The sequence below is a fragment of the Cibotium barometz genome, chromosome 42 (assembly GCF_041138505.1).
Source record: "Cibotium barometz isolate CiBa-2024 chromosome 42, ASM4113850v1, whole genome shotgun sequence".
Taxonomy (NCBI): domain Eukaryota; kingdom Viridiplantae; phylum Streptophyta; class Polypodiopsida; order Cyatheales; family Cibotiaceae; genus Cibotium; species Cibotium barometz.
Window position 1 is genome coordinate 11,193,833 of NC_141087.1, and position 24,752 is coordinate 11,218,584.

The following is a 24,752-nucleotide window of genomic DNA, read 5'->3' on the forward strand; positions in this document are numbered from 1 at the left end:
AGATAGCCCTCTTTTGAAACCCAATTTTTGAAGATGGGTTTCTATTCAAGGTTAAAATGGGATTTGAAGCACATTTCAGCCTTCAAATTTCAACATTGTTGATGTGTAAAGCCCTTCACATTGCTGATGTGTAAAGCCCTTCAAATTGATCGTATTTGGACCACCATGCATATGATGACATCTGGTTAAAGTGTATGAGTTTATATTGACCATTCATTGGTGCACTTAAGGTGTTTACGCGTCGTTCCCTCGATCCACTACTCTTGTTAAAAAGGTAAAGCCACAACAATCAAGGACAATAGTAAAAGAAAAAAGTATCGCCACAACGATGATGTACGCTCCCAAAGCAATTTTTAAAGGGGCAATGAAAAGAATGAACATGTTCTGCAAAGATAGTATAATCTTTGCAATGAACATGTTCTGCAATGAAAGTATAATCTTTGCATTTGTATAATCATCACACACTTTGCTCCCTTGCAAAGATTATAGCTACACACCTGTGTGAAGCTTGGACAAAACTAGGTTTCTATGTAAAATAGCTCTAGGTTGGTTACACACATCGCTGGACTTGCTAGTCTAAATCCTTGTGGGTGGGGGATCTAACTTATCTGGCTATTCACTTAATTATTTATGGATCTTGGCTTGAAAGTAGAAAATACATATGTTATCATCCACACACACAAGTGCTCTCTCTTGCACAGGGGAGATTTGAACCCACCACCTGGGCACTCTCGAACTCCATTCTAACCACTAACACACGATTGGCAAGGAAAACATTTATGCCGATCAATCACAAAACTTACAAATTCGATATGTTTTATGTTCCCCCCTCTTTGAATTTTCATATGTTTGAGCAAAAAAAAAGTCTAAATTTTTACATATTTTTTAAAAATTGAGGAGGAAGTAAACTTTATAGGTTAAAAGTAAAATATTGAGGGTATGTATAAAGGGTCACTGATCAACTAAAAACCAAAGCAGGATGGAGGAAAATTTGCTACACGAAGTTCTGGCGAGTTCGCCTTCCAAGTTCGCACTCATCACAGAGAATGCAGAGTACTTCCGATTCCAGGCTCTCCTCTCACACATTAATGTAGATTCCTCAGGCTGCCACACCCTGGCTCGCCATGGCTACCGTGTAGACCACGAATACTTCTATCCTGCCAGGTATTAAAAAAGAAAAAAGAAAATTCCCTGACTGTAGTTGTTATCTCCCACTTCTTCCATTTTTTTTTCTCATTTGATTTATATTGTATTAGTGCCATCAAGCTCTGCGGCGCAGTTGCGGCTCTTTACAAGCTCGAGCACCTGCAGAAGTCTCTTGGTAAAATTTCGAAACGTATGAAAAGTTCAATTTGAAAGGGGCTGTTCACGTGCCCAGGTTTTGGCTAGCTTACATTTGAGGACTGTCGATGTTGAGCAGCCAAGATGTGTAAGAATCTCGGCCCCACATCTAGTTAGGAATCACACCATAGAAGGATGTCAAAGTGGTGAATGCGCATGGGATGCTCATTTCAGCACTGATGGATGGCAAAAGGGAGTGCTGCATGCAGGTGTGGGCAGCAATTGGCAGATGACAGCCAAAGGGCTATGGTCAGTTGTTCATGGCAACTGGACTGGTCAGATGCAAGCTGACCAGGCCAACCTGCAAGTTCGACGTGGTTTGTGTGCATTATGGGCATCCAAATCAGCCTTCAAGTCACACTTTTGGGCCTTTAATGCAGACTTCATCTTATTACAAACGGGAGCTTCTCTATGACGTACTAATCTCTTGCTTGCAGGTCTGAATGTAAGCTTGACCACGCCATTGGCATTCTATCCTTTGCAAGAAGGAGAACAATTAGTGGAACATGACCCCTCTAATGTAGTTGATGGCACAATAAATCTTGCTCATGAGATCCGCAAGCTTTGTTTGGTATGTGGACCTTTTCTTTGCTTGAATATAGACCACATTATTGCTTATTTTTTACCTCTTGTTTTGGCGATATATTTAGCTGTGTCTTTTCTATGTATCTTTAAAGCTAACCTGATGTATTTACATGGAGGGGGCAGATTCTAAACTGTTCTAGTAAGATCAATGTGAATGAATGCGCTTGCAACAAGTTCCACATTCATCCCGCATTGATCTTGCTAGCACAGTTTGCAACCCAATGGCCTTGGGCGGTTCGTATTGGGTATTTCGGAGTCTTTATGCATGAACAGCCTCTTAGAAGGCTAAGTGTGCTAGTAGTGTGTGAACCCACTCTTATAGTGGTTCAATAATATCTAGATATTTTATATCTGCATGAACAGCCTCTTAGAAGGCTAAGTGTGCTAGTAGTGTGTGAACCCACTCGTATAGTGTGCTAGTAGTGTGTGAACCCACTCTTATAGTGGTTCAATAATATCTAGATATTTTATATCTGCTTGACATAAGCAATGATGCCATCAAGAAGAGCCTTAGGCTATAAAAGCATTGTACTTGGTGAAGCATATACATCAATCTAATCAAGTGATCACTTTCTTAGTTTTATCACTTCACTCTCACTCCCTCTCTCTCCATGTGCACCATGAAGTCCATTCACCCTCAATAGCTTTGCCCGTGTCAGGAAACCGGAGCTGCCAACAATTGGTATCAGAGCCTAACCCTATTCTGCTGCACCTGCACCTCGGTGTCACATGCACTCTGCACTGTAGTGCATGGTGACAAGATGGCTCATCATCATCAGTGCAACTTTGTACATTATTATTACCCTTTAGGATGATAATTGTCGTACGCCGTGACCCCATTGTAATCCTCAGTCCAGGATAAGTCAGGCACGAGCTACGTAGGTCATTCCTCATCCATAGCTAGTCAGTCAGTCGGTCAAGTCCCTTAATCCACTTGAAGAGATGCATTTATGCATATAGAGTCTGTAGAAACCTTAGGGTTTGCATTAGAAAGCACTCTGCATATTGCATATCATTCATCCATTGCATATAGAGCATTGCAGAAGCCTTCAAATAACATCTAGTATTTATTAGTATTTATCTAAATTTTTTTCCATATTTTTCAGCATTATTATAGCATTTAAATACCATCAATATCATTTATTAGCCATAAGATCCAGTCGTGTTGCTCTAGGGAGCCAACCGACCAGCCCATGAGCATATAAATCGCCTTGCTATTGCATCACTCCATTCATCTATCTTCAAGCGTGTGAGCCTTCAGCACAAGGAGCATAAACGATTTGTGACATGTGAGAGCTTAAGACCGTAGTAATCACAACCTTAGTCTAACTAAACTGCACTTAATGATGTTCAAGAGATGGACAGATATGTGTCAATGCAATGCAGCTATATTATATGAAGAATGCGGTTACAATGAGATCCAAATGGATCTATACTGCTGAATATGCTGCCTATATGCTGAATATGCGGGATGAACTGCTGTCCACTCTTTCCCTTGTCTCCTGGGAAGGAAACGCTGAAGGGAGGCTTTGGAACAGATGCTGAATGCTGACCTGATGATGAAACGCAGAACTGATGGGCTGAACTGAACTGGATGATGCTGCGTTTGCTGAAGATGAATGCTGATGATGATGCGTTACTGATATGCTGATGCGTTGGCTGGTTCTGCTGCTCCCAATGCTTCCTGGAGGAGATGCGTTGGAGAACACACTGCTAAATGCTTGAATGATGAGCTTGCTTGGCTGAATGGAGAGGCGCCTGAATATATATGCAAACATGCTGCTGGTCGGCCAGCATAAGGGCTGTCGGCCAGATGCAATGTCCATAACTTGCTGTCGGCTGCCCCTTAAATATCCGAAAAATGCCTATAAAATTGCATAAATGCCAGAATAATGCCTGATGATTCCTAATGATGCTAATGATAATGCCATGTCACTGTACACCTGACTGGTGTGCACGTGACATTCCCCGCTGCTAAACTGTTGCTGGGTGATAAACCTGGCAACCTTCGACTCCTCTGTGATCCTTCTCCTCCGAACCACTGCCCCCTTCTGTCTTCTGCTGGGACTGAGGTCGTCTGCAGGAGTGAAATCCTTTGAGCCAAGACTCTCTGTACTGCGGGAACTGAATGGCAAATACCTGAGTCACCCTTGACCTGCCTGTGGAAACCTTTCACCTACCATCTCCGTCGTTCCTGAAGCTCTGAACCTCCTGAGGCGATGTTGGAGCAAACTTCCGTCTTCTTCTGTGGAAGAGAAACCCCCTGCTGCCAGTTGAAGCCCAAAACTTATGTCCTCCGTTGATGATGGATGTTATTCTTTCCCAGAGAGTTCATGGGCAACACGTATGCAAGGCTGACTGCTAAGATGACTGCTATGCAAGCCATGTGCAACCCTATATGCTGTGCAAGAATGCAGATGGATGGGTTATTGATGCAGACCTAAGGGAAAATCCCTAAGGGTGGCTTGTAAGATTTTGAGAACTGGGTTTAACTGTGCGGAAGCGATTAACATGATGTCTGACTGAATGACTGATGAACTGAACATGCTCTAAGGCTGGTTACCCTGTAACGCTCTGATACCAACGTGACATGTGAGAGCTTAAGACCGGAGTAATCACAACCTTAGTCTAACTAAACTGCACTTAATGATGTTCAAGAGATAGACAGATATGTGTCAATGCAATGCAGCTATATTATATGAAGAATGCAGTTACAATGAGATCCAAATGGATCTATACTGCTGAATATGCTGCCTATATGCTGAATATGCGGGATGAACTGCTGTCCACTCTTTCCCTTGTCTCCTGGGAAGGAAACGCTGAAGGGAGGCTTTGGAACAGATGCTGAATGCTGACCTGATGATGAAACGCAGAACTGATGGGCTGAACTGAACTGGATGATGTTGCGTTTGCTGAAGATGAATGCTGATGATGATGCGTTACTGATATGCTGATGCGTTGGCTGGTTCTGCTGCTCCCAATGCTTCCTGGAGGAGATGCGTTGGAGAACACACTGCTAAATGCTTGAATGATGAGCTTGCCTGGCTGAATGGAGAGGCGCCTAAATATATATGCAAACATGCTGCTGGTCGGCCAGCATAAGGGCTGTCGGCCAGATGCAATGTCCATAACTTGCTGTCGGCAGCCCCATAAATATCTGAAAAATGCCTATAAAATTGCATAAATGCCAGAATAATGCCTGATGATTCCTGATGATGCTAATGATAATGCCATGTCACTGTACACCTGAGTGGTGTGCACGTGACACGATTGGACATTCAGCCATAGAAAGCTCAAGCGTTGCGGTCCTCAGCCGTGGAGCATCATCGCTTGACAGTTTCAGCCTTCATTCAGCAAAACATAGCATCTCTTGCAGCCGGCCAGCCCTAGAGCTCCATAAGCAGTGCGTTTTCAGCATACACAGCAGCCGGCCAGCATCTGTGCATCATCTTCATTGCGTTTTTTGCATCTAACAACATTCAGCCCGCATACAACTCATCATTTTGCTTCAGCCACTTTGGTGAAGGTAAAACTCAGCATTCATAGTCATTTTTAGCATTTATACATAGCCTAGAACAGTCCCTACCTCAGCCTCAGATTTGCAGCCTTTCCTCATTCTATTGGGAAGAGTGCATAGGCTCGAGATTGGTCATCATTGGTGCTTCTACAGCCATGTATAGTTTAGCTCGACTCTTGGTCCTCAGAGATCTTGCGTTTGGCTTATCGTCAGTTCACAGTTAGTCTCTTCAAAGTAATAAAGCAAATACTATTCCGGTAACGGGATAGGGGGCCCTTCAGTGGGTAATTCGGGACCCCATACGGTGTACAGTTTCTGTCTCTCTCTTTCAATCTCTTAAAGTTTGAAGTCATAAAAGTGGATTGCTAAACTCGCGAAACTGAGGATACAGAAGGCGGTGTGAGAATTTGTGAGACAGGATCCTTAATTATGAATACTTCCGCTGCATGTTACATTGGTATCAGATTCAGCTTGTCCACACACCGCATCCAAGTGTGAGGGCATCCTTAGATGGTCAGATTGTGTTCCGGAACGACCACCGACTTCAACATCATGTCTACAGAGGAGAGTACGCATCAGCCGGAAGAAGTCTCCCCCCAAGGAGACATTACTCTTCCGACTACCGCAGACACCATAGCTCTACTCAGAGCTCAGAACGTGCTTCTCATGGAGCGTCTCCAACTCTTGGAGGCAACAACAGCACGACCTTCTCCTCCTCCTCTAGCAACCCCCGACTACATCTTCCTCTTCTTTCAGATGGAACAACAAAGAAGAGAAGACGAGGTTCGATAGAGAGAAGAAAAATCACAAGTTGAAGCAAGAAAGCAATAAGAAAAAGCAGATAGACGGGACTATGAGGAAGCCCAACGCCTTGAGGAATCTATCCCCAAATTTCTGATCAAATCCCATGTGTCACTACCAAACAACAATGATCACAGGAAGGCAACAATCCCCATCGCTAGCTACCCCCTCACGTCCACACAAAACTTGGGTGGGGAAGATACCTATGAGCCATGCCCACTATGCTATTTATAGAGCTCCATCTAAGCCCCCCAATTCCCATGTGGGATTACTCCACAAATTCCTCGCACTCCACCACAATGCTCTCCAACAATGCATGTGAACCCCCCGCCACATGCACCAAAGGGAAAAGAAGGCCATGCATCTTAGATATCAGCACCTCTCTTCAGTTTCCCTAGCCTTAAGTGCCACCAGCCAACAGCCTGTGACATCGACTACCGTCATTCGAAGTCAACCAAATTTTAGTAAGTATGATGGTAAGTGTGATCATTTAGCAGTTAATCAGTTCATTCTGTTAGAATGCACAGTGGAAATGAAGACAACTGCTGTAGAGAGCAATACACGGATGAAAGAGAGAGAGAAGCTTGTGTAACTTTGCTATATACACCAATAAATCTCGAAATAATACAATGGAGTGTGAGGGAAAGGGGCCATTTTATATGGCCCTTGACTACTGGTCGGCCAGAGCCGACAACAGCCCACGTTCAGCAAATGCATAATCGGCCAGCAGAAGGGCAGTCGGCCAGTACCAAAAAACAGTCGGGCATCGCTAGATCAATTGGGTAGCACAGACACAGTCGGCCAGGCATCTGGGGGCAGTCGACAGCCCACAAAGCTCCAGAAAAATAGAAAAAAATACAGAGAGTGAGGAAAAATGGGAAGACACCAAATACGGGCGGGCACACCCATAACAGAGGCCCTGACATAGTGTATAGACAGGAGATGACTGCTAACACCCCCTCTCAGCTCCTGGACGTGGAACCAACAACAGTGAGCTGGAGTGCCGTCGGAGCATAGCCTGAGGTAGAGACTTTGTGAAGAGGTCCGTTGCATTGTCCTCCGTTGAATTATAAAGAAGTAAGATGTCACCAGCCAAGATCTTCCTTCTATGGAAACCCAATCTCGCCAAGCAACCTCCGCAGCCCCACAACCTCGCAAGCAGCACCACAAGCAGCTCGGTACTCTACCTCTGTTGACGACTAGGCAATAGTTGGTTGCCTCTTGCTGCTCCATGAAATAGCTCCTGAGCTGAGGGTAAAACTGTAGCTTGATGTAGATCTCCTCGTGTCTGGATTTCCTCCCCAATTTGAGTCACTTCAACCTTGGAGTCGAACTCGTTCCTTCGTTTCACCTCTTGTGGTGTAGAAGAGTCCAAGATCCTTCGTATCCTGTAGATACCGTAAGATCCGCAATCCTGCTTCCCAATGAGACTGCAACGGCGTCTGCATAAATGAGCTCAATAGCCCCACAGGAAAGCTCAAGTCCAATCTGGTGTTTCGCAACTAGATCAATGAACCAACTAGCTTCCGGTACAGAGAGGCATCAACTGGCTCACAAGGATCATTTACTGTCAGTTTTGTGTTCGGGTCCATTGGTGACGTGATAGGCTTGCAGTTCTCCATCCCAAAGGCCTCAAGCAACTCATGGACTTACGCTGCTGAGAGACAAAGAACCCCCTCTGGGTTTGCCAGATCTCCAATCCCAAGAAGAAGTGGAGTAAGCCTAAATCGGTCATCTCAAACTCCTTTGACAAGGCAGTCTTCTTCATTGCAATGTGCTCCATATGACCGCCTGTGAGAATGAGGTCATCCACATAAAGGATGATCAACGTGACCATGCGGTGTTACTGAAAGAGATTTAGGTTAGGATCTGCAACCGATCTTTGAAATCCAATCCGTAGAAAGAAGGAATCAATCTTCTGATTCCAAGCCCTGGGAGCCTGCTTAAGACCATACAAGGCCTTCCGCAACCTGTAAACCATCCCCTTTGATCTTGGAGCCTCAAAGCCTGGAGGTTGCTCAACATACATCTCCTCCTGCAGGTCACCATTAAGGAACGCATATTTAACATCCATCTGAAATACGGGCCACCGCTGAGAAGAAGCAAGGGCAAGAACGGTCCGAATCGTGGTCATCCTTGCTGTCGGTGCAAAGGTATCCTCGTGGTCGATGCTAGGCCGCTGAGCATAACCCTTAGCCACAAGTCTGGCTTTGTGTTTGTCCGCCAACCCATCTGACGTATACTTGGTCTTAAAGACCCACTTGACACCAATGATGACGGTTTTGACAGCCTCGGAACCAACTCCCAAGTATTATTCTTCTCTATGGCATCCAGTTCCACCTGTCAGAAAACGCAGCGGAGATGATGACCAGATCTGGGAACACGAGCAAAACGCAATGCAGAAAATAACAACACAAGAGATAGAGAGGTAGAGGCGTGTAACTCTGCTCTATATACACAAAAGAATCCTGAAAATGATACAATGGTGACAAGGGGGCTGGGGGCCATTTTATATGGCCCCCCTACAGCAGTCGGCCTGCTGTAGGGCAGCCGACAGGATCATGTCCACACCACGACTGGTAATAAACCAATTGGCCAGTACTGTGAATAGTCGGCTAGCACCAAAAAATGTCCACACAGTCGGCTAGCACCAAGAAGGTGTCCACACAGTCGGCCAGCATCAGTAAACTAATGCAGCAGCAGTCGGCTACAGACAAGGACATCCTGCCACCTCAGGGCTGCCTCCCAAGCCACAAAAAAAGGAAAAAATGGGGGAAAAATACGGAGAGTGGGAAAAAATGAGAAAACACCTCATAAGGGCGGGCACACCCACAACAAAGGCCCTGCTCTATAGATATAGACAGGAGATGACTTCTAACACCCCCTCTACTGGCTGTGAAACCAACCACAGGGAGCTGGGGTGCCGCCCGAGCAAATCCTGAGATAGCGACTTCGTGAAGAGGTCCACCGTACTGTCCCGTCGAACAGAACTCTAGCAAGATGTCATCAGCAACGATCTGTTCACGAACAAAGTGCCTTTGGATGACCATGGGTTCCTCCAGTGGAAGCCCAATCCTGCAATGCAACCTCTGCATCCTCACCACCTCACTCTGCCTCTGTCGTCGACAAGGCAAAAGATGACTGCCTCTTACTGCTCCATAAAACTACTCCTGGGCCTGAAGTAGATCTCCTCGTGTTCGGATCTCCTCCCCAAACTGAGTCACTCCAACCGTGGAGTCGGACTCCATTAATCAATCCCTCTCTTGTGTACAAGAGTCCATGATCCTTCGCATGTCGCAGAAACCACAGGAAACGCAATCGTGCCTCCCAAAGAGTCATCCGCAACCATGAGCTGAATTGCCTCATTAAGAAGCTCCCGTCCGATCTGGTGTCCATCAACCAGATCAATGAACCATTCTGCTTCTGAGTCAAAGAGGCATCACACTGCTCACAAGGATCAACACCTGCTACGGTGCAAAACCAAGTCCTGGAAACCTGCTGAAGACCACGCAAGGCCTTCTGAAACCTGTCAACCACCCCCTCTGAATGCGGAACCACAAAGCCTGGAGAAACCACCTCCTTCTGCAAGTAATCAACTGCCACCTGCCTGGCTTTCCGAAAGGTCCCCGTGGAAAGAACATCCTCATCTACAGGAGTTTCTTTGTCCCGAATACTGCGAGACATTAGAGCATAAGTTACCTATTCAGTTTCCTCTGATTGACGAACACAAGAACTACCAACATCAGTACTGGAAAGCTCCTGCCAACTGCTGCCATCAACTGGCAAGCTATCCACCATCTGGTCCCGGAAAGCCTGCACCTGCAATGTATCCACACTTAAGTGGCCATTACCAGACTGCCACTCATCACAAACCTGAGGACTTGGGAGAGAGAGTGCTGAAAGCTTGTAAACTCCATTCTCCACTCCGCCTTCCCAAACTACCTGGCCTGTTGCTTTGTCCCGGAGAGCAACAAAATGCTCATTAAACTCCACCCGTACGCCAGTCTTTCAAACCTGATGCACTGACAACAGATGAAAACCAAGTGATGGAACATACAACACCTGGGAGGAATGCTTTCCCCCTCTGCCATCGTGAACTATCTCCATCCTGCCCTCACTGTGAATTGGGATAGTGGATGTATCCCTAGTAAGAATGTGACCAGAATACTTGCACAGATCCTGTAAATCTGAACGGGAAGGAGTCATGTGCCTGGAAGCACCACTGTCTAGAATCCACTCTCGAGTATCCGTTGTGGAGAATCCTCCAATCTCCTCCCTGCCTGAAGAAAATGAAACATCGGTGTCCATCACCTCCAGGTGCACAAAAGCCGGAGTCTTCATGATTGCTACCGAGGAATCTTCACCCTTCTCGGTCTTCCGCTTGGGACACTAGTGGCCTTTCTCGCCACAATCATTACAAGTCCTCTCTGCCTTTAGTTTCTCGCGGTCAGTAACGGACTTTTTCTCAGAAGACTTCTCCGATGAAGCCTTCCCTTTGCCCGTGTTACGGCCTTTCGACCGTTGGCCAGTTAAGGCCTCCGAACCTCCACCCTGAGGAGGGTTCGTGAATCGTTCCTCTTGGTCCAAGACCATGGGCACAAGCTCCTCCCACGTGATGGTGCTGAGCCTACCACTGGTAATCAAAGACCAGTAAAATGCTGAGTACTGAGAGGGTAAGTGTGACAGCAACGTTATGGCCATGTCCTCTGACGTTATCTCCTTCCCAGCCTAAAGAACTTCCTGCTGAAGAGCCTGCAGCTTGTTAATATGCTCCCGCATCGTCGACGACTTTGCAGGGCTCATAACCCGCATCTGTACTTCCAAGGAAATCCTCTTCATGGGCGATACCTTGTTGTAAAGAGAGGCCAAATGCTGCCATATACCTCTAGCCAGCGTCATATGCTTTACATGATTGATTACTTGCGGTGTGCAGTTGAGGACAATAAACGAACGGACCCTGGCGTTGACACGATCCCACATCTGTGCCTGTGCCTCCCGGTCCCTTTGGATCGACGGTAACTCCCCTTCCTCTACTTTCGGCCGTGGAACCCCAACAATGACGAAATCAGCGAGGTCGTAAGACTCCAGAACAGATTCCATCATAACCTTCCATATGCCGTAGTTGTTCCCGTCCAGCTGACGGTCCACCGGGAACGTGGGGAGTGTCGGGATCTTCACATGCCTCTCGGCCATCTCTAACAGATCTGCCATTGCGGGGATGTACTCTGAAAAGGGTGGGTGGCTGGGAACAAAGAAGTATTAACACCTACAAGTGGCTGTCCACCCACCGTCCTCTTGCTTCTCCTCTTCCCGAACAGTCCACCAATCAGCAACACAACAGTCCCCCTCTTGCTCACACAAATCCCAAGAACTATCTAGAGCCTAGGCTCTGATACCATGTCAGAGTACGCAGCAGAGATCATGACCAGATCTGGGAACACGAGCAAAACGCAATGCAGAAAATAACAGCACAAGAGATAGAGAGGTAGAGGCATGTAACTCTGCTCTATATACACAAAAGAATCCTGAAAATGATACAATGGTGACAAGGGGGCTGGGGGCCATTGTATATGGCCCCCCTACAGCAGTCGGCCTGCTGTAGGTAGCCGACAGGATCATGTCCACACCACAACTGGTAATAAACCAATCGGCCAGTACTGTGAATAGTCGGCCAGCACCAAAAAATGTCCACACAGTCGGCCAGCACCAAGAAGGTCGGCCAGCACCAAGGTGTCCACACAGTCGGCCAGCATTAGTAAACTAATGTAGCAGCAGTCGGCTACAGACAAGGACATCCTGCCACCTCAGGGCTGCCTCCCAAGCCACAAAAAAAGGAAAAAATGGGGGAAGAATACGGAGAGTGGGGAAAAATGAGAAAACACCTCATAAGGGCGGGCACACCCACAACAAAGGCCCTGGTGTATAAATATAGATAGGAGATGACTTCTAACACCACCTACATGGCTTTCCTCCAAGTATCCTGTGCAAGGGCTTCCTTGACGGAAGTGGGCTCTTTGTCTCGCATGATACGAGACATCAAAGCATAGTTTACTTGTAAAAGCTCCGTTGAATGACTTTTGTCACGAACTCTCTGCGATCTTCGAGGTCCGTTCTCTGTGGTCCATTCGGAGGGAAGCTCTGTAACACTTGACTTCCGAAGGGTGTCTACCAACCACCTGGGTACTCAAACAGAATGCGGAGCCTCTTGCTGCTGCGGGGGCTCATTTCCAGCTGCGGGCTCAACCTCCGCAATTGACTTAGGCTGTCCAACTGGAACAATCGACTGGGAATCATCATCAAAATCCTATGGGTCTCCAAGAAGTGGCGGCTCATCACAATAGTGGAAATTGAAACATGCTCATCAAAAATCACATCCCTGCTGATGACGACCTCGTGTCTCTCTAGATCATACAACTTGTATTCCTTGGAAAGGGAGTTATATACCACAAAGACAAGCTTTTGGGACTTTGAGTAAAGCTTCCCCCTTTGCTTCTTTGGAATGTGAACATTTGCATCACTCCCAAACACATGGAAATGGGAGACATCTGGTTTCTTGCCAAAATACGCCTCAAAGGGAGTCATGTTCGGTACTAAAGTTGTCGGAGAACGGTTGAGGATATGGACTGCCGTAGCCACAACCTCTCCCCAAAGTGGACGAGGAAGATCACGATGCTCCAGCATCGTTCTCGCCATCTCCACCACAGTCCTGTTCTTACGCTCAACTACTCCATTCTCTGACGGTGAACCTGTATTGGCCAACTCCCGCTTGCTGCCATGTTCCGCACAAAACTGCACGAATGCATTGGAAGAAAACTCTTCTCCTTTGTCAGTCCTAAGAGTCTTTATCTGCAAGCCAGACTTTCTCCACCATCACATGCCACTCCTTGAACCGAGCAAAAGCTTGGTCCTTCTGTGAAAGAAAATAAACCCAAGAGAATCTGCTACAATCATCTACAAGTAGCATGAAGTACAAAGAACCTCCCAAGGATGGCGTCTGCAGAGGTCCACACAAGTCAATGTGTACCAACTCCAAAGGTTTCGAAGCCCGCCTGGAAGTCTGCTTCGGAAAAGATTCCTTGTATTGCTTACCACGAATGCTTGCTTGCTACCAACATCTGGCAAGCCAACCACCATCTAGTCTCGGAAAGCTCGTCGGCGCATCCACATTTAAGTGGCTAAACCGAAAGTGCCACAAATCACCAATTTGAGAACCTGTCAAAGAGGAGAGTGCAGAGAGCTTGTATATACCATTCTCCACTCCGCCTTTCCAAACAACCTGGCTAGTCTCGCGGTCTGTAGAGTAACAGAATGCTCCTCAAACTCCACCCGAAAGCTAGTCTTGCACATCTCATGCACTGACAACAGATGAAAACCAAGTGCACGGACGTAAAGAACACGAGAGGAATGCTTCCCCCCTCTGCCATCGGGAATGATCTCCATTCGGCCCTCACTGTGAATCGGTATGGTGGAATTGTCACCAATGAAAATGTGACCTGACTGTCGTTTCAGATCTTGAAAGAAGTCACAGGAAGGAGTCATGTGCTTGGAAGCACCACTATCAAGAATCCATTCCCGAGTATCCTTGGCAGTGAAGCCAACTGCTTCCTCGCTCGAAGAAGATGAAGCATCGGTGTCCAACATCTCCAAGTGCACAAAGGCTGGAGTCTTTGCAGCTGAAGCTGAAGAATCAGCACTCTTCCCAGTTCGCTTGGGACACTTCCTCCAATAGTGGCCTTTCTCGCCACAATCATTACAGGTTCTCTCGGCCTTTAGCTTCTCTCGGTCTGGATCGGGCTTCTTCTTAGAAGACTTCTTCGATGAAGACTTCCCTTTGTCCTTGTCGTTGTTGTTACGGCCTTTCGACCGTTGGTTGTTACAGCCCTTGCTAATTCCTGAGGGTCCTTTCCAGGACATTTCGATGGACTTTGTCACAAACCTGCCTCCCAGTCCGAGTAAGCGTAATACGCAGTGCTTAACTATTGTTGATAGGTTTAGCAAATTTGTTATGCTTATTCCTTGCAGGGCCAATGTGACCGCGAGGATGTTGCCCAGTTATTCATTCGGCATTGGTACTCGATTGGCGGGATTCCTAGAACCATAGTGTCGGACCGAGATGCCAAGTTTACCAGTTATTTTCGGAGGGCATTGTTTGATAATTTTGGTACTAAGTTGAATTTTTACAGTGCATTCCACCCACAGACAGATGGCCAGACAGAGATATACAACCAGTTGGCCTTTGATGTGCTGAAGTGTTATGTCCACGATCAGCAAGGTAAGTGGGAATCGTTTTTGCCTTTAGTTCAAGCTATTTTGAATGACTCTTTTTCTTCAGCTATTGGCAGGACTCCATATGAGGCAGCGTTTGGAAGACCTTTCCAGTCGTTGTTAACCAGGACTTCGTCTTCAGTACCGGAGGCGAACAGAGTGACGGAGTCTTACCAGGAGATCTTAGAGTCAGTAAAAGACAGATTGGCTAAAGCGCAAGAGGCCTACACTCGACAGGCCAATAAAGACCGAAGGGATATGAAGTTTTCGGAAGGAGATTGGGTTTATCTTCGGATTATGAAGCAAAGACTGAAACAGGTGACAGAGGAGAGTATCCATCAGTCGGAAGACGTCTCCCCCGAAGGAGACCTTGCTCTTCCGACTACAACAGACACCATAGCTCTTCTTAGAGCACAGAACCAACTGCTCATGGAGGGTCTCCAACTCTTGAAGGCACCAGCAGCACGTCCTCCTCCGCCTCCCGCAGTCCCCGACTACATCTCCCTCTTCCTTTCGATGGAACAACAAAGAAGAGAAGATGAGGCTAGACGAAGAGAAGAAAAAACAAAAGCAGAAGCAGAAGCAAGAAAACAACAAGAAAAAGCAAATAGACGGGACTATAAGGAAGCCCAACGCAAGATCGACGAAGACCGGCGTCAAGCTGAACTCGCCACTCGGGAGCACCAACGAGAGCTCGATTGAGAACGTATGGTACTCAGAGCACCAAAGGGAAAAGGAGGCCATTCATCTTAGATACCAGCACCTCTCTTCAGCTTCCCCCACCTCAGGTGCCACCAGCCAGCAGTCCGCAGCATCAACTACCGTCATTTGCAGTCAACCAAATTCCAGTAAGTATGATGGTAAGTGTGATCATTTAGCAGTTAATCAGTTCATTCATAAATTTACTGCTCATTTTCCATTAGTCACTTGGTGGCAGCATTGGTCTAATCTTTATACAGACCAGACCACATATGTCACAGCTTTTAGTTGGGATACATTTGTCCATGACCTGAGGACCAGATTCCTCCCGCCCTAGTACATGACCGGTCTGGCAGATGAGTTCTATGGACTCAGACAGAATGGATCCCTAGTGCTTCAGTTTTCAAGCAAGGTTATTACTTTAGCATAGCAGTTAGGGCTATCTGCGCAGGCCAAGATGGAGCAATTCATTCGTGGATTGGATCCTAACATCCGGTTCACAGTTCATAACTTTGAACCCATCACATATGACCGGGCTTTGACTCTCGCTCAGAATGAAGAAATGAAGATGAACGGAGGCAAGCCCAAGCAGTCATCACAGTCCAGTACCAAACCCCAACCGGGGAAGGGTGATTCGTCTTCTAAAGACACTAAGATAGACAACAGTCCTAGCTCTAGTTTAGGGGGTAAGGAACCCAAGCCTAAGAAAACCCCCGAGGAAAAGGCTAACGCAGGCATCACTGGAGGCTATCTTCCTCCAAAGGAGCAAAGACAGTATCAGTTAGAAAACCAATGTTTTTTTTGTCATACCATTGGGCATGGTAAGAAGGATTGTCCAAAAAGGCAAGCGGAGCAAGCCTCCAAGCATAGTAACCTGGACCGGCAGAAACGGTCGGTTCGGACCGGGTTGGAAAAGGAGTTTCCGAGTTTCCGCGAGGTCGAAAACGGCAAGAAACGGAGTTTCTTTTGAATTTATTTTAGACATGTAAAAAACATGCATAGAGACATCCTATTAAATAAACTTATGTCAAGAGATGCAAAAAACATGCATAGAGACCTCAAACAAGACACATCAAAGACTCAAGTGGACATTAGAATCATAACACTTAACAGAATGTAGATAATGGACATGTATGATGTCGCGGCAAATTCATGTGAACCATAAAAAACTAAAGGCTGAAGGCCGAAGCATACATAGCAAGCTGCAAATTGTGATCATAATACATCATACATATCAGCAATGATCATCAAACTTGGGAGTCAGAGGTTCAAAAACTACAAAATAACCGACATGCCGGCTGTCCATAATCCCTAAGGATAAGAAAAACTAAACAAAAAACATGGAACATCAGTGAATCAGTGATCACTGCTGAGCCTCATCTGAAGCACCCGAGGAGTCTGAATCCTCCTGAGAGTCCTCATGGCTCTCGCGTGTGTCCTCACTGCAAGTAGATGAGTCCTCTCCAGTAGCCTCCTCTCTAGCAGCACTAGTACTAGCTGCAGCCGGCCTCCCTCTCCTACGACGACCACCACGTGTGTCGTGAACTGGTGTTGTGGCCTCCTCGTAAAGCAAAGTGTAAAGATCTCGGTCCTCTTGTAGAATTGTGGGAATATCCCGCACCTTCTCAATGTCAATCTTGTCGACATTCACTTGCATTGGCTCAGGACCCATAGCTGCCCGCTCAAGAAGCTTCAAGTTACAATTGCAGAAAACAAGACGCTCCAGTTGGGCTGTAGTCAACTTGTTCCTCCGCTTCGTATGGTAGAGCGCCCATGTGCTCCAATTCCTCTCACAAGTTCCAGAGCTGCAATCTTGTGAGAGGACTCGAATGGCAAGATGTCTCTGTTCAAAGAGCAGATTTAGGATTAGTACATTATACAAATAAGGTGTCGCCGTTAAAGCTTAAGCGGAGGGGCTTCTTACTCACCAACGTAGGCACACCATGTCCATATTTCTCCCACCATGAGACCGGCTGAAGCTGCGTTTCTCGAAGTTTTGCAGTAGGTCTTGTGAAGTAGCCAGTGTTGTTGCGGAAAGCAAGGAGATCATCCTCTAAGCATCGCAACATCTGCAAATTGCCACCACACCATTTCTCCACATAGGTTTGGAAGTCATCGTTTAGCTCCTCACACTCAAGCTGATCCTCGCTACGCCATAGAGGATGCAACACATGAGCCACAGCATGGATTGGTCTATGAAACCAAACCCAACGGTTTTGCCAAATCTGCTTGATCTCCGCGATTCTACAAGTTACAAGTAACAAACAAAACCAAAGAAAGACTTTAAAGTTATAACTTAGAAAAGAGCCAAGACAAAAAGGCAATTTGGCAAAGGCTCATGAGCCATGAGTCATGAGCGAAGAAGTACGTACCTCTCTACAGATAGGTAGGCATTGTTGTCTAGTGCCTTCCCGATCCTATCCATGTACTCATAAATGAGGCCTAGTGTACTCCCCTCCATGTCCGTGATGCGCAAGACCGTGTAGATGAGATTTAAGGTCTTCACTAATGCCTCTGTCTCTTCCCACCATGCTTCATTGAGGATCTTGCGTCTAAAATCCACAAACTTTGGGGTCATACTCTTACCCGACTGGATCCATGCATCACAACTAATAGTGCGAATCAGATTTGGCCGCACACGAAGAAGCCGCTCAAGCACTATGAACATGTATGCAAACCTCGTAGTGGATGGCTTGAGAAGCTCCAAGGTACTATTAGCCCTGTACATGCTCAAAACCTTTGGTCTTTGTGTCACAAATTTGACAATGCTCCTCGCGGTGGCAAAGATTTCGCTGATCCAAAAAATTCTCCCCAAATCCTCAATCAATAAATCAAGACTATGGGAGGCACAAGGGGTCCACACAATTGTTGGGAATGCATCCTCCAACATACTCCCCATGGAGACACAATTGCTTCCATTATCCGTAATAACCTGCACAACATTTTGTGGGCCAATCTCCTCAATCACCTTCTTGATGTGTGTCCAAATAAAGAGACCTGTAACGGTGAGACCCGCAGCCGATGCATCAATGGCCTTGTAAAACATGGTGCCTTTGCAAGAGGAGATAAGCACATTATACACATTCCTCTTGCGTACATCTGACCATCCATCACATAAGATAGTGCAGCCATATTTCTTCCATGTTTCTTTCAAAAACTCAAGCTGGCCTTCTACGTTGAGTTTCTCCTTCTTTAATTCTCGTGTGCGGATTGTCTCAGCCGAGGGACCCTCCCACTCACAGCCAATGCGGCTAACGGCCCGCATGGTCTTCTTCCATTGTATGGTGCGAGCCACATTGAAAGAGATAGCACACCGTATAAACAAGCGCGTGACCTCCCTTGTTGCCTCCTTCATGGCTTGCTTTTGCAAGCCTGCTGTAATGCTTGCTCTTTGCAATGAACCCTTTGCAGGCACTTCCACACTAGGTAAAGGTGTCCTCTTTGCACTAGGGCCCTCACCCACACTCGAAGATACATCTGTCTGGCTCTCAACTCTAGTCCTCTTTGAAGAGGCCACTTGGCTCGAGGATGCTTCACCTGTTGCATGTGCTGCCATATGTTGCTCACCAACATCCAAACCAAGGCGTTGCTTTCTCCAACCCTCAAGTGATGCCAATACATCGGGCGGCACATTTTGACATAAAGCGACATCTCTGCCTGGGACATGCCCCAAATGGTCTTTTACCCGGGTCACTGAACCTGTTTTTTCATATCCACAAAAAATACATTTCCACTTGCGGGAACCCCCACCTCCGACATATCCATCCCCTTTTGTTGCATACTGCCAATAGGGATCTGTAGGCATAGTGAGACTTGAAGTTGAAAGCACTTACCCTCGAGAACACTTGCCCTTGGAGGCTTGGAAGTTGGGCTTGAGCCTTGGCCCTTGAAGCCTTGAAGAATGGGCAGCCACCTGTGAGATTGGAGAGCAGGCTGCCTGCAGAGTACAGGCCTTGGGGCCTTGTGGGGGGCACTGGGGGCAAAGGCTTGAGCCTTAGGGCCTTGGCCCTTTGTGGTGAATAGGCGCAAGGTTCGAAGAAGCGCAGCGCCGCAGGAAAGGAGAGCGAAAATGAAAAAACGCACGCGGCCCGCCCCCGTCAAAACCTGAAAAAAAAAAATACACGGAAACGGCGTTTCCGCCGGCCTGCCGTTTCCGGAAACGCCCGAACCGTTTCCAAGGGGCGGAAACGCCGTTTCGTGCTACTATGCCTCCAAGGAGCCTTCTGCCACAGTTGCCACAGCATCCCGAGCTCCTCTAGCCCCGCCTACTACCACCAATGCGGTTCAACTTTTACCTTCTATGCATCCTATACCATCCGTGGTATTTGATGCTAAGCAAGAGGGTGAGAGCGATATTGCCCAAAAAAGCTTGATCCGAGCTTATGGCTCTGCCAACAAGGGCCCAGTTCATAATCCTTTTTGACATGGGCAATTCTGAGGATGCCATCTCTCCCCAGTTGGCTACCAACATGAGCTGTACCTTAGTGCCCTATCATTTGGAGGTAGACGGGTTTACACTTGGTCTTTGCACACATATCTCAACGGGCACAACAGTTCTCTTTTCAGGTTCAAAAGGCCTCATTTCAGCGAGATTTCATTGTCTCTCCTCTTTTGGGATGTGACATGATCTTAGGAATCCAATGGTTTTGTCAGTATGAGCCTATCATGATTGGGAGCAAGACACCTTTATTATCTCTAAATGTTTTCTTGAGCCTGTCATGATTTGGGGGGATAGGAGCATTCTTGGCATTCCTATGATTTCTCATCTCTAGGCCCGACGAGCTATCCGCAAGGGAGAGGAAGGAGCATTGATTTATAATCAGACAGCTTCTATCTCATCGATAACCGTTGTCTCATCTTCTTCAGTCCCTCAGTTGGCAGATCTCCTTTCTCATTCAGACATTTTTAAGGATGATCTCCCACCGTCTCGTCCTGTGGATCATCATATTGATTTGGTCCCTAGGGCAGAATCTCCTAGCAAGTTTCCCTCGTCTTTCCAAGACTTTCAAGGGCAAGCTAGAATAGCAGTCAGTTCTCAAACATTTGAAACCTGTCCCTTTTAGACGCATTTTCACAGTCATCACATACCACCAAGCACTTTAGTGGCTCCCGACGGTACCAAGTGCCCAGTGGAGTGATCAACACACTAGACAGGGTCAGCTCTTCCACCAAGTTGGAGGAATGATCAAGTACATCCGTGGTCAGCATAACCCAGTAGCAGATGTTCTTAGTAGAAAGACCAGCATCCAGCCTAGTCAGGAGTCTACCATTCTCAACATCTCTGGAAAAGACTTAAATAGCATAGAAGATTAGTATGTCGATTCCGCAGAGTTTGGTACTCAACCCAGTCTGGCTCTCAATTTTGAGCTTGGCCATTATTCAGTTCACAGACAGGTAAGTAAGTTTAGATGAGATATCCAATTCAAGGAAGGGGATAGGGTCTATCTGCGCATCATGAAACAAAGATTGAAACAAGTGAACAAACGTTGTCCGAAGCTTTCATTCCATAGTTTTGGACCTTTCCCAATAGTTAAAAAGTTAAGTGATGTCTCCATGAAGTTGAAATTGCCTGACAGTTGGACGATGCATGATGCTTTCCATGTTTCTTGGCTAAAACCATATGTTGGACCAGAAGTGTTTGATGTTTCAGATGAACAAGAGCTAGACGTGGTAGACGAAGCCGAAGTCATCAAGCCCGAGCAGATCCTTCTTCATCGTTGGAAGCATGGTTCTGGTCGACGAATACGTCAGTTCTATACGAAGTTCTGAGATCGAGGTACCCACGAAGCCGTATGGCTAGACGAGGAATTCTTTCAAGAGTACCTCCAATTGTTGGTGGACTACTTGGAAGCCATGAACCTATTGTCAAGCTAAGCAGGAGGGAATGTCACATGCACTCTGCACTGTAGTGCATAATGACAAACTGGCTCATCATTTGTCATGTGCATGAAAGATGCCATGGACATTCTCAGGTGGTGATCCAGAAGAGTTAGCCAGATAAAGAGTGAACCAGACGTTAGGAACATTAGGGTGCAGATGAGGTACTAGCTTGGACTTTGAGCTAGGGCATGGATGATGCGCTGTCGACTGAACCAGGAAGGGGCGTCGGCTGCTTACAGAAGGTGGGCGGCTAGACCCAAAACAAGAGGCGGCTGGCCAACCAGAGGCGGCTGGACCAACCAGAGTGCGGCGCTACATATTATGGATATAAAGCCAAGACTGCTGGCCGTCCAGCAGTAGGCCAGTTCTCCAAGGAAATAAAGGGGCTAGAAAGAGGCAAGGTAGCTCATCGTTGGACTCATTCAATCCTCTAGGGATTGGGTCCTTAGGGTCCTAGAGTAGGAGGATGATTTTGGTGTTTATCACCTTTTTATGAAGACACCCTAGGGCTGTAGCAAAGTACCCTTTTTGTACTATAGTAATATACTGAATTTCCAGCACATCTCTCTCTCTCTACTCTCTCTCGATATCTGCGTTTTGCATCAGATGGTTTCCAGTAGTGTTTAGGGCTGAAAGAAGACTCCCAGAGCTTCCGCGTGTTACATTGGTATCAGAGCATTAGGCTCAGCAAAGCTAAACATTGATTCAGTCCCATATGATGGTGTACAGGTCCAAGGTACAGGAAAGTACACGGATACGAAGCCCAAGACAAGGAGCACAGAATCGCGACGAGCTCCCATGAGGTTTGTTGGTGGTGTTCCACAAAGCCAGAGGGTATGGCAGTCCTGTGAGCCAGATAGGTTCTCGGGCAACGGTCCCAAGGGAGGATTACCCTCCAAGGGGTGATGTGAGAGTGCTAGACTCATTTCTCAGGAATGAAGACCAAGACAGTGCTCAGAGTCAGGGCAGGAATGGATTGTGGACAATATACTCGGCCTCTGTAGTAGATAAGGCAGTGCACTTCTGCATCCTGGATATCCATGACACAGCACCTCCTGTGAATGTAAACACATAACCGGTTGTAGACTTCCGGTTATCTGGATGACCGGCATAATCCGAATCCGTGTAACCATGCACTAATGCATCCTGTTTGCCAAAGCAGATGCACATATCCTGTGTGCCCTTCAGGTATCTCATGACACCTTTCACTGCTTCCCAATGCTTCTTGCCAGGGTTGGCCATGTATCTAGTAACCACTCCCACTGCAAATGCAATGTCCGGCCTGGTAGCAACCATGGCATACATGAGACTGCCACAAGCTGAAGCATACGGAATCTTGGCCATATCAGCCCTGTCACTATCCGACTGTGGGCTGTCCATAGCACTGAGTTTCACATATGGAGGCAAAGGAGTACTAGTCTTCTTCCCCTCCTCCATATTGAACCTCTGCAAAACTTTGCCGATGTATTCCTTCTGAGACAAATACAACACATGCTGATTTCTGTCCCGAAGTATCCGCATACCCAAAATGTGATTTGCATCACCCAAATCCTTCATATCAAAGGTTTGATGCAGCCTCTTCTTCAAGGCATCCATCTCTTTACGAGATTTCCCGGCAATCAACATATCATCAACATACAAGATGAGGATCAATAGACTGCCATGCAAAGCTTTCTTGGTGTATAAGCAGTGATCTATGTCACTCCTCTTGAAATCTTGGGATTTCATGAATGTATCAAATTTATGATACCATTCCCTTGGTGCCTGTTTGAGCCCATAAAGACTCTTTTTCAGCTTGCATACAAGCTTCTCGTTTCCATTCACTACATAACCCTCTGGCTATTGCATATATATCTCCTCATGGAGATCACCGTGAAGAAAAGCAGTCTTCACATCCATCTGAATCAAATCTAGATCATCATGAGCAACCAAAGCTAATACAGCTCTAAGTGTGGTCATTTTGACCACTGGAGAGAAGATCTCATCAAAGTCCACACCATATTCCTGCTTGAAGCCCTTAGCCACTAACCTGGCTTTGTATCTTGGCTTTGCATCAGGTGTAACTTTGAGCCTGTAAACCCACTTGCATGGCAAAACCTTCTTGCCTGTAGGCAAATGCACCAACTTCCATGTTCCATTTTTGTGCAGAAAATCCATCTCTGACTTCATAGCACGCTCCCAAAGAGCCTTGTCTGTCCTCTGTAAAGCCTCCTTATAACAAGAGGGCTCCCCACAGTCAGTGAGCATCAAGTAGTCAACCTTGGAACAAACCTGTCAGGGGGTCTGGAGGGTCTTGTGGACCTCCGTACCCAATGATCATCATTTGCAGGTTGCTGTCCAGCCTGCATATTACCTATTGGTGGCTCCTGTTCCATGCCATAAGGTTGAAAGATCATGCTCGGTATCTCCTCTAACTGTGGGATATCCATAGGGATATCTTCTGCCATCTTTGGCTGTCCATTTGGACCATTTTCAGCACCATTTAAGGGCTGGTTTTGTTGCTGTAATGGGTGATTTACAGTCCTTGGTTGTTGTCCATGATGTCCATCATCATCAAAGATGACTCTGCTAGGCTCCTGTTGCCTTGCAGGCTCCTTATACATGCATGTTTCATAAAAAATGACATCATTGCTGCGTATAATTTTTCTATTCACTGGATCCCAAAGTCTATACCCCATTTCACCTCTGTCACCATATCCTAGGAATATGCATTTGTGAGACTTAGGATCAAGTTTGGTGCGTATTTCCCTGCGTATGTGCACGTACGCAACGCAACCAAACACTCTCAAGTGCTTGTAGGACGGAGGCTTCCCTGTCCATACTTCCTCTGGCACTTTCCTACCAAGCCTCGTGTTAGGTGACTTGTTTATAAGATGAACGGCTGTCATAACAGCTTCAGCCCAAAAACCATGAGGTAACGCAGCATGTGACAACATAGAACGGACCTTCTCTTGAATGGTCCTGTTCATCCTCTCTGCTGTCCTGTTTTGTGGAGGATCATAAGGAGTAGAGAGCTACCTCTTGATGCCTTTAGCATCACAAAAGTCCTGAAACTGTTTGGACATATACTCTCCACCATTGTCGGAACGCAAAGCCTTCAGTGTTTTGCCAGTTTGATTCTCAACATGAGCAACAAACTTCTCAAACACTGAGAATGTATCACTCTTCAAACGAAGAGGATAAACCCACACCTTGCGTGTGGCATCATCAATAAAAGACAAAATATTTTGCCCCTCCCAAAGAAAGCTGAGGCATCTCACATACATCTGTATGCACAAGCTCTAACTGAGCATCTTTCTGTCCAAGAGCTTTCTTGTGGGGGCACTGGAGTTGCCTGCCATATATACAATGCTCACAAAACTGAAAACTTGAGAACTTTAGAGAAGGCAAGTAACCAAAACGAGACAATTGCTCCATTCCTTTGACACTCATGTGTCCCAACCGGCTATGCCACATAGAGATTTCCGGCAGCTAGGTTGCATTTACATTAGCATGGTGACAAATACCAGCATGCATGAAGTAAAGAGTGTCCACCTTAGAGCCTCTGGCAACAACCAGTGAGCCCTTACTAATCTTCCACTTTCCACTACCAAATGTGGTAACATAACCAGCATCATCAAGCTGTCCAGTAGAAAACAGGTTCTTCTTGATCTCAAGCACATGC

At 46.6% G+C, this 24,752-nt stretch overlaps 2 protein-coding genes across 4 annotated transcripts in view; one reads left to right on the forward strand and one right to left on the reverse strand.

Annotated features, from left to right (window-relative positions):
• The first annotated feature begins 968 nt into the window (after positions 1–968).
• Positions 969–24,752, forward strand: part of LOC147614159 (uncharacterized) — a 79,433-nt gene continuing 55,649 nt past the window's right edge. For 2 of the 3 annotated variants that reach the window (XM_086780697.1, XM_086780700.1), the window contains exons 1-3: positions 969–1,164; positions 1,257–1,321; positions 1,779–1,912. In XM_086780697.1, the coding sequence (XP_086636823.1) occupies positions 980–1,164; positions 1,257–1,321; positions 1,779–1,912 (384 nt within the window). In that variant the 5' untranslated portion in view covers positions 969–979. Of the gene's footprint in view, positions 1,165–1,256; positions 1,322–1,420; positions 1,659–1,778; positions 1,913–24,752 lie in introns of all 3 variants that reach the window. The other variant, XM_086780698.1, reaches the window with a different exon arrangement.
• On the reverse strand, positions 17,061–19,271 carry LOC147614160 (uncharacterized). Its single transcript, XM_086780696.1, has 2 exons — positions 17,581–19,271; positions 17,061–17,452 (listed from the first exon to the last, which is right to left on the reverse strand). The coding sequence occupies exons 1-2, from the start codon at positions 19,011–19,013 to the stop codon at positions 17,083–17,085; spliced, it is 1,803 nt and encodes a 600-aa protein (XP_086636822.1). The 5' UTR covers positions 19,014–19,271; the 3' UTR covers positions 17,061–17,082.

What these genes read in the sequence shown, in the direction of transcription:
- LOC147614160 (XM_086780696.1), bottom strand. Translation starts at nt 19,013, where the DNA reads ATGCCTACAGATCCCTATTGGCAGTATGCAACAAAAGGGGATGGATAT. An exon ending in GCCTACCTATCTGTAGAGAG is followed by an intron (nt 17,453 to 17,580) that starts GTACGTACTTCT and finishes TGTAACTTGTAG; the next exon opens with AATCGCGGAGATCAAGCAGA.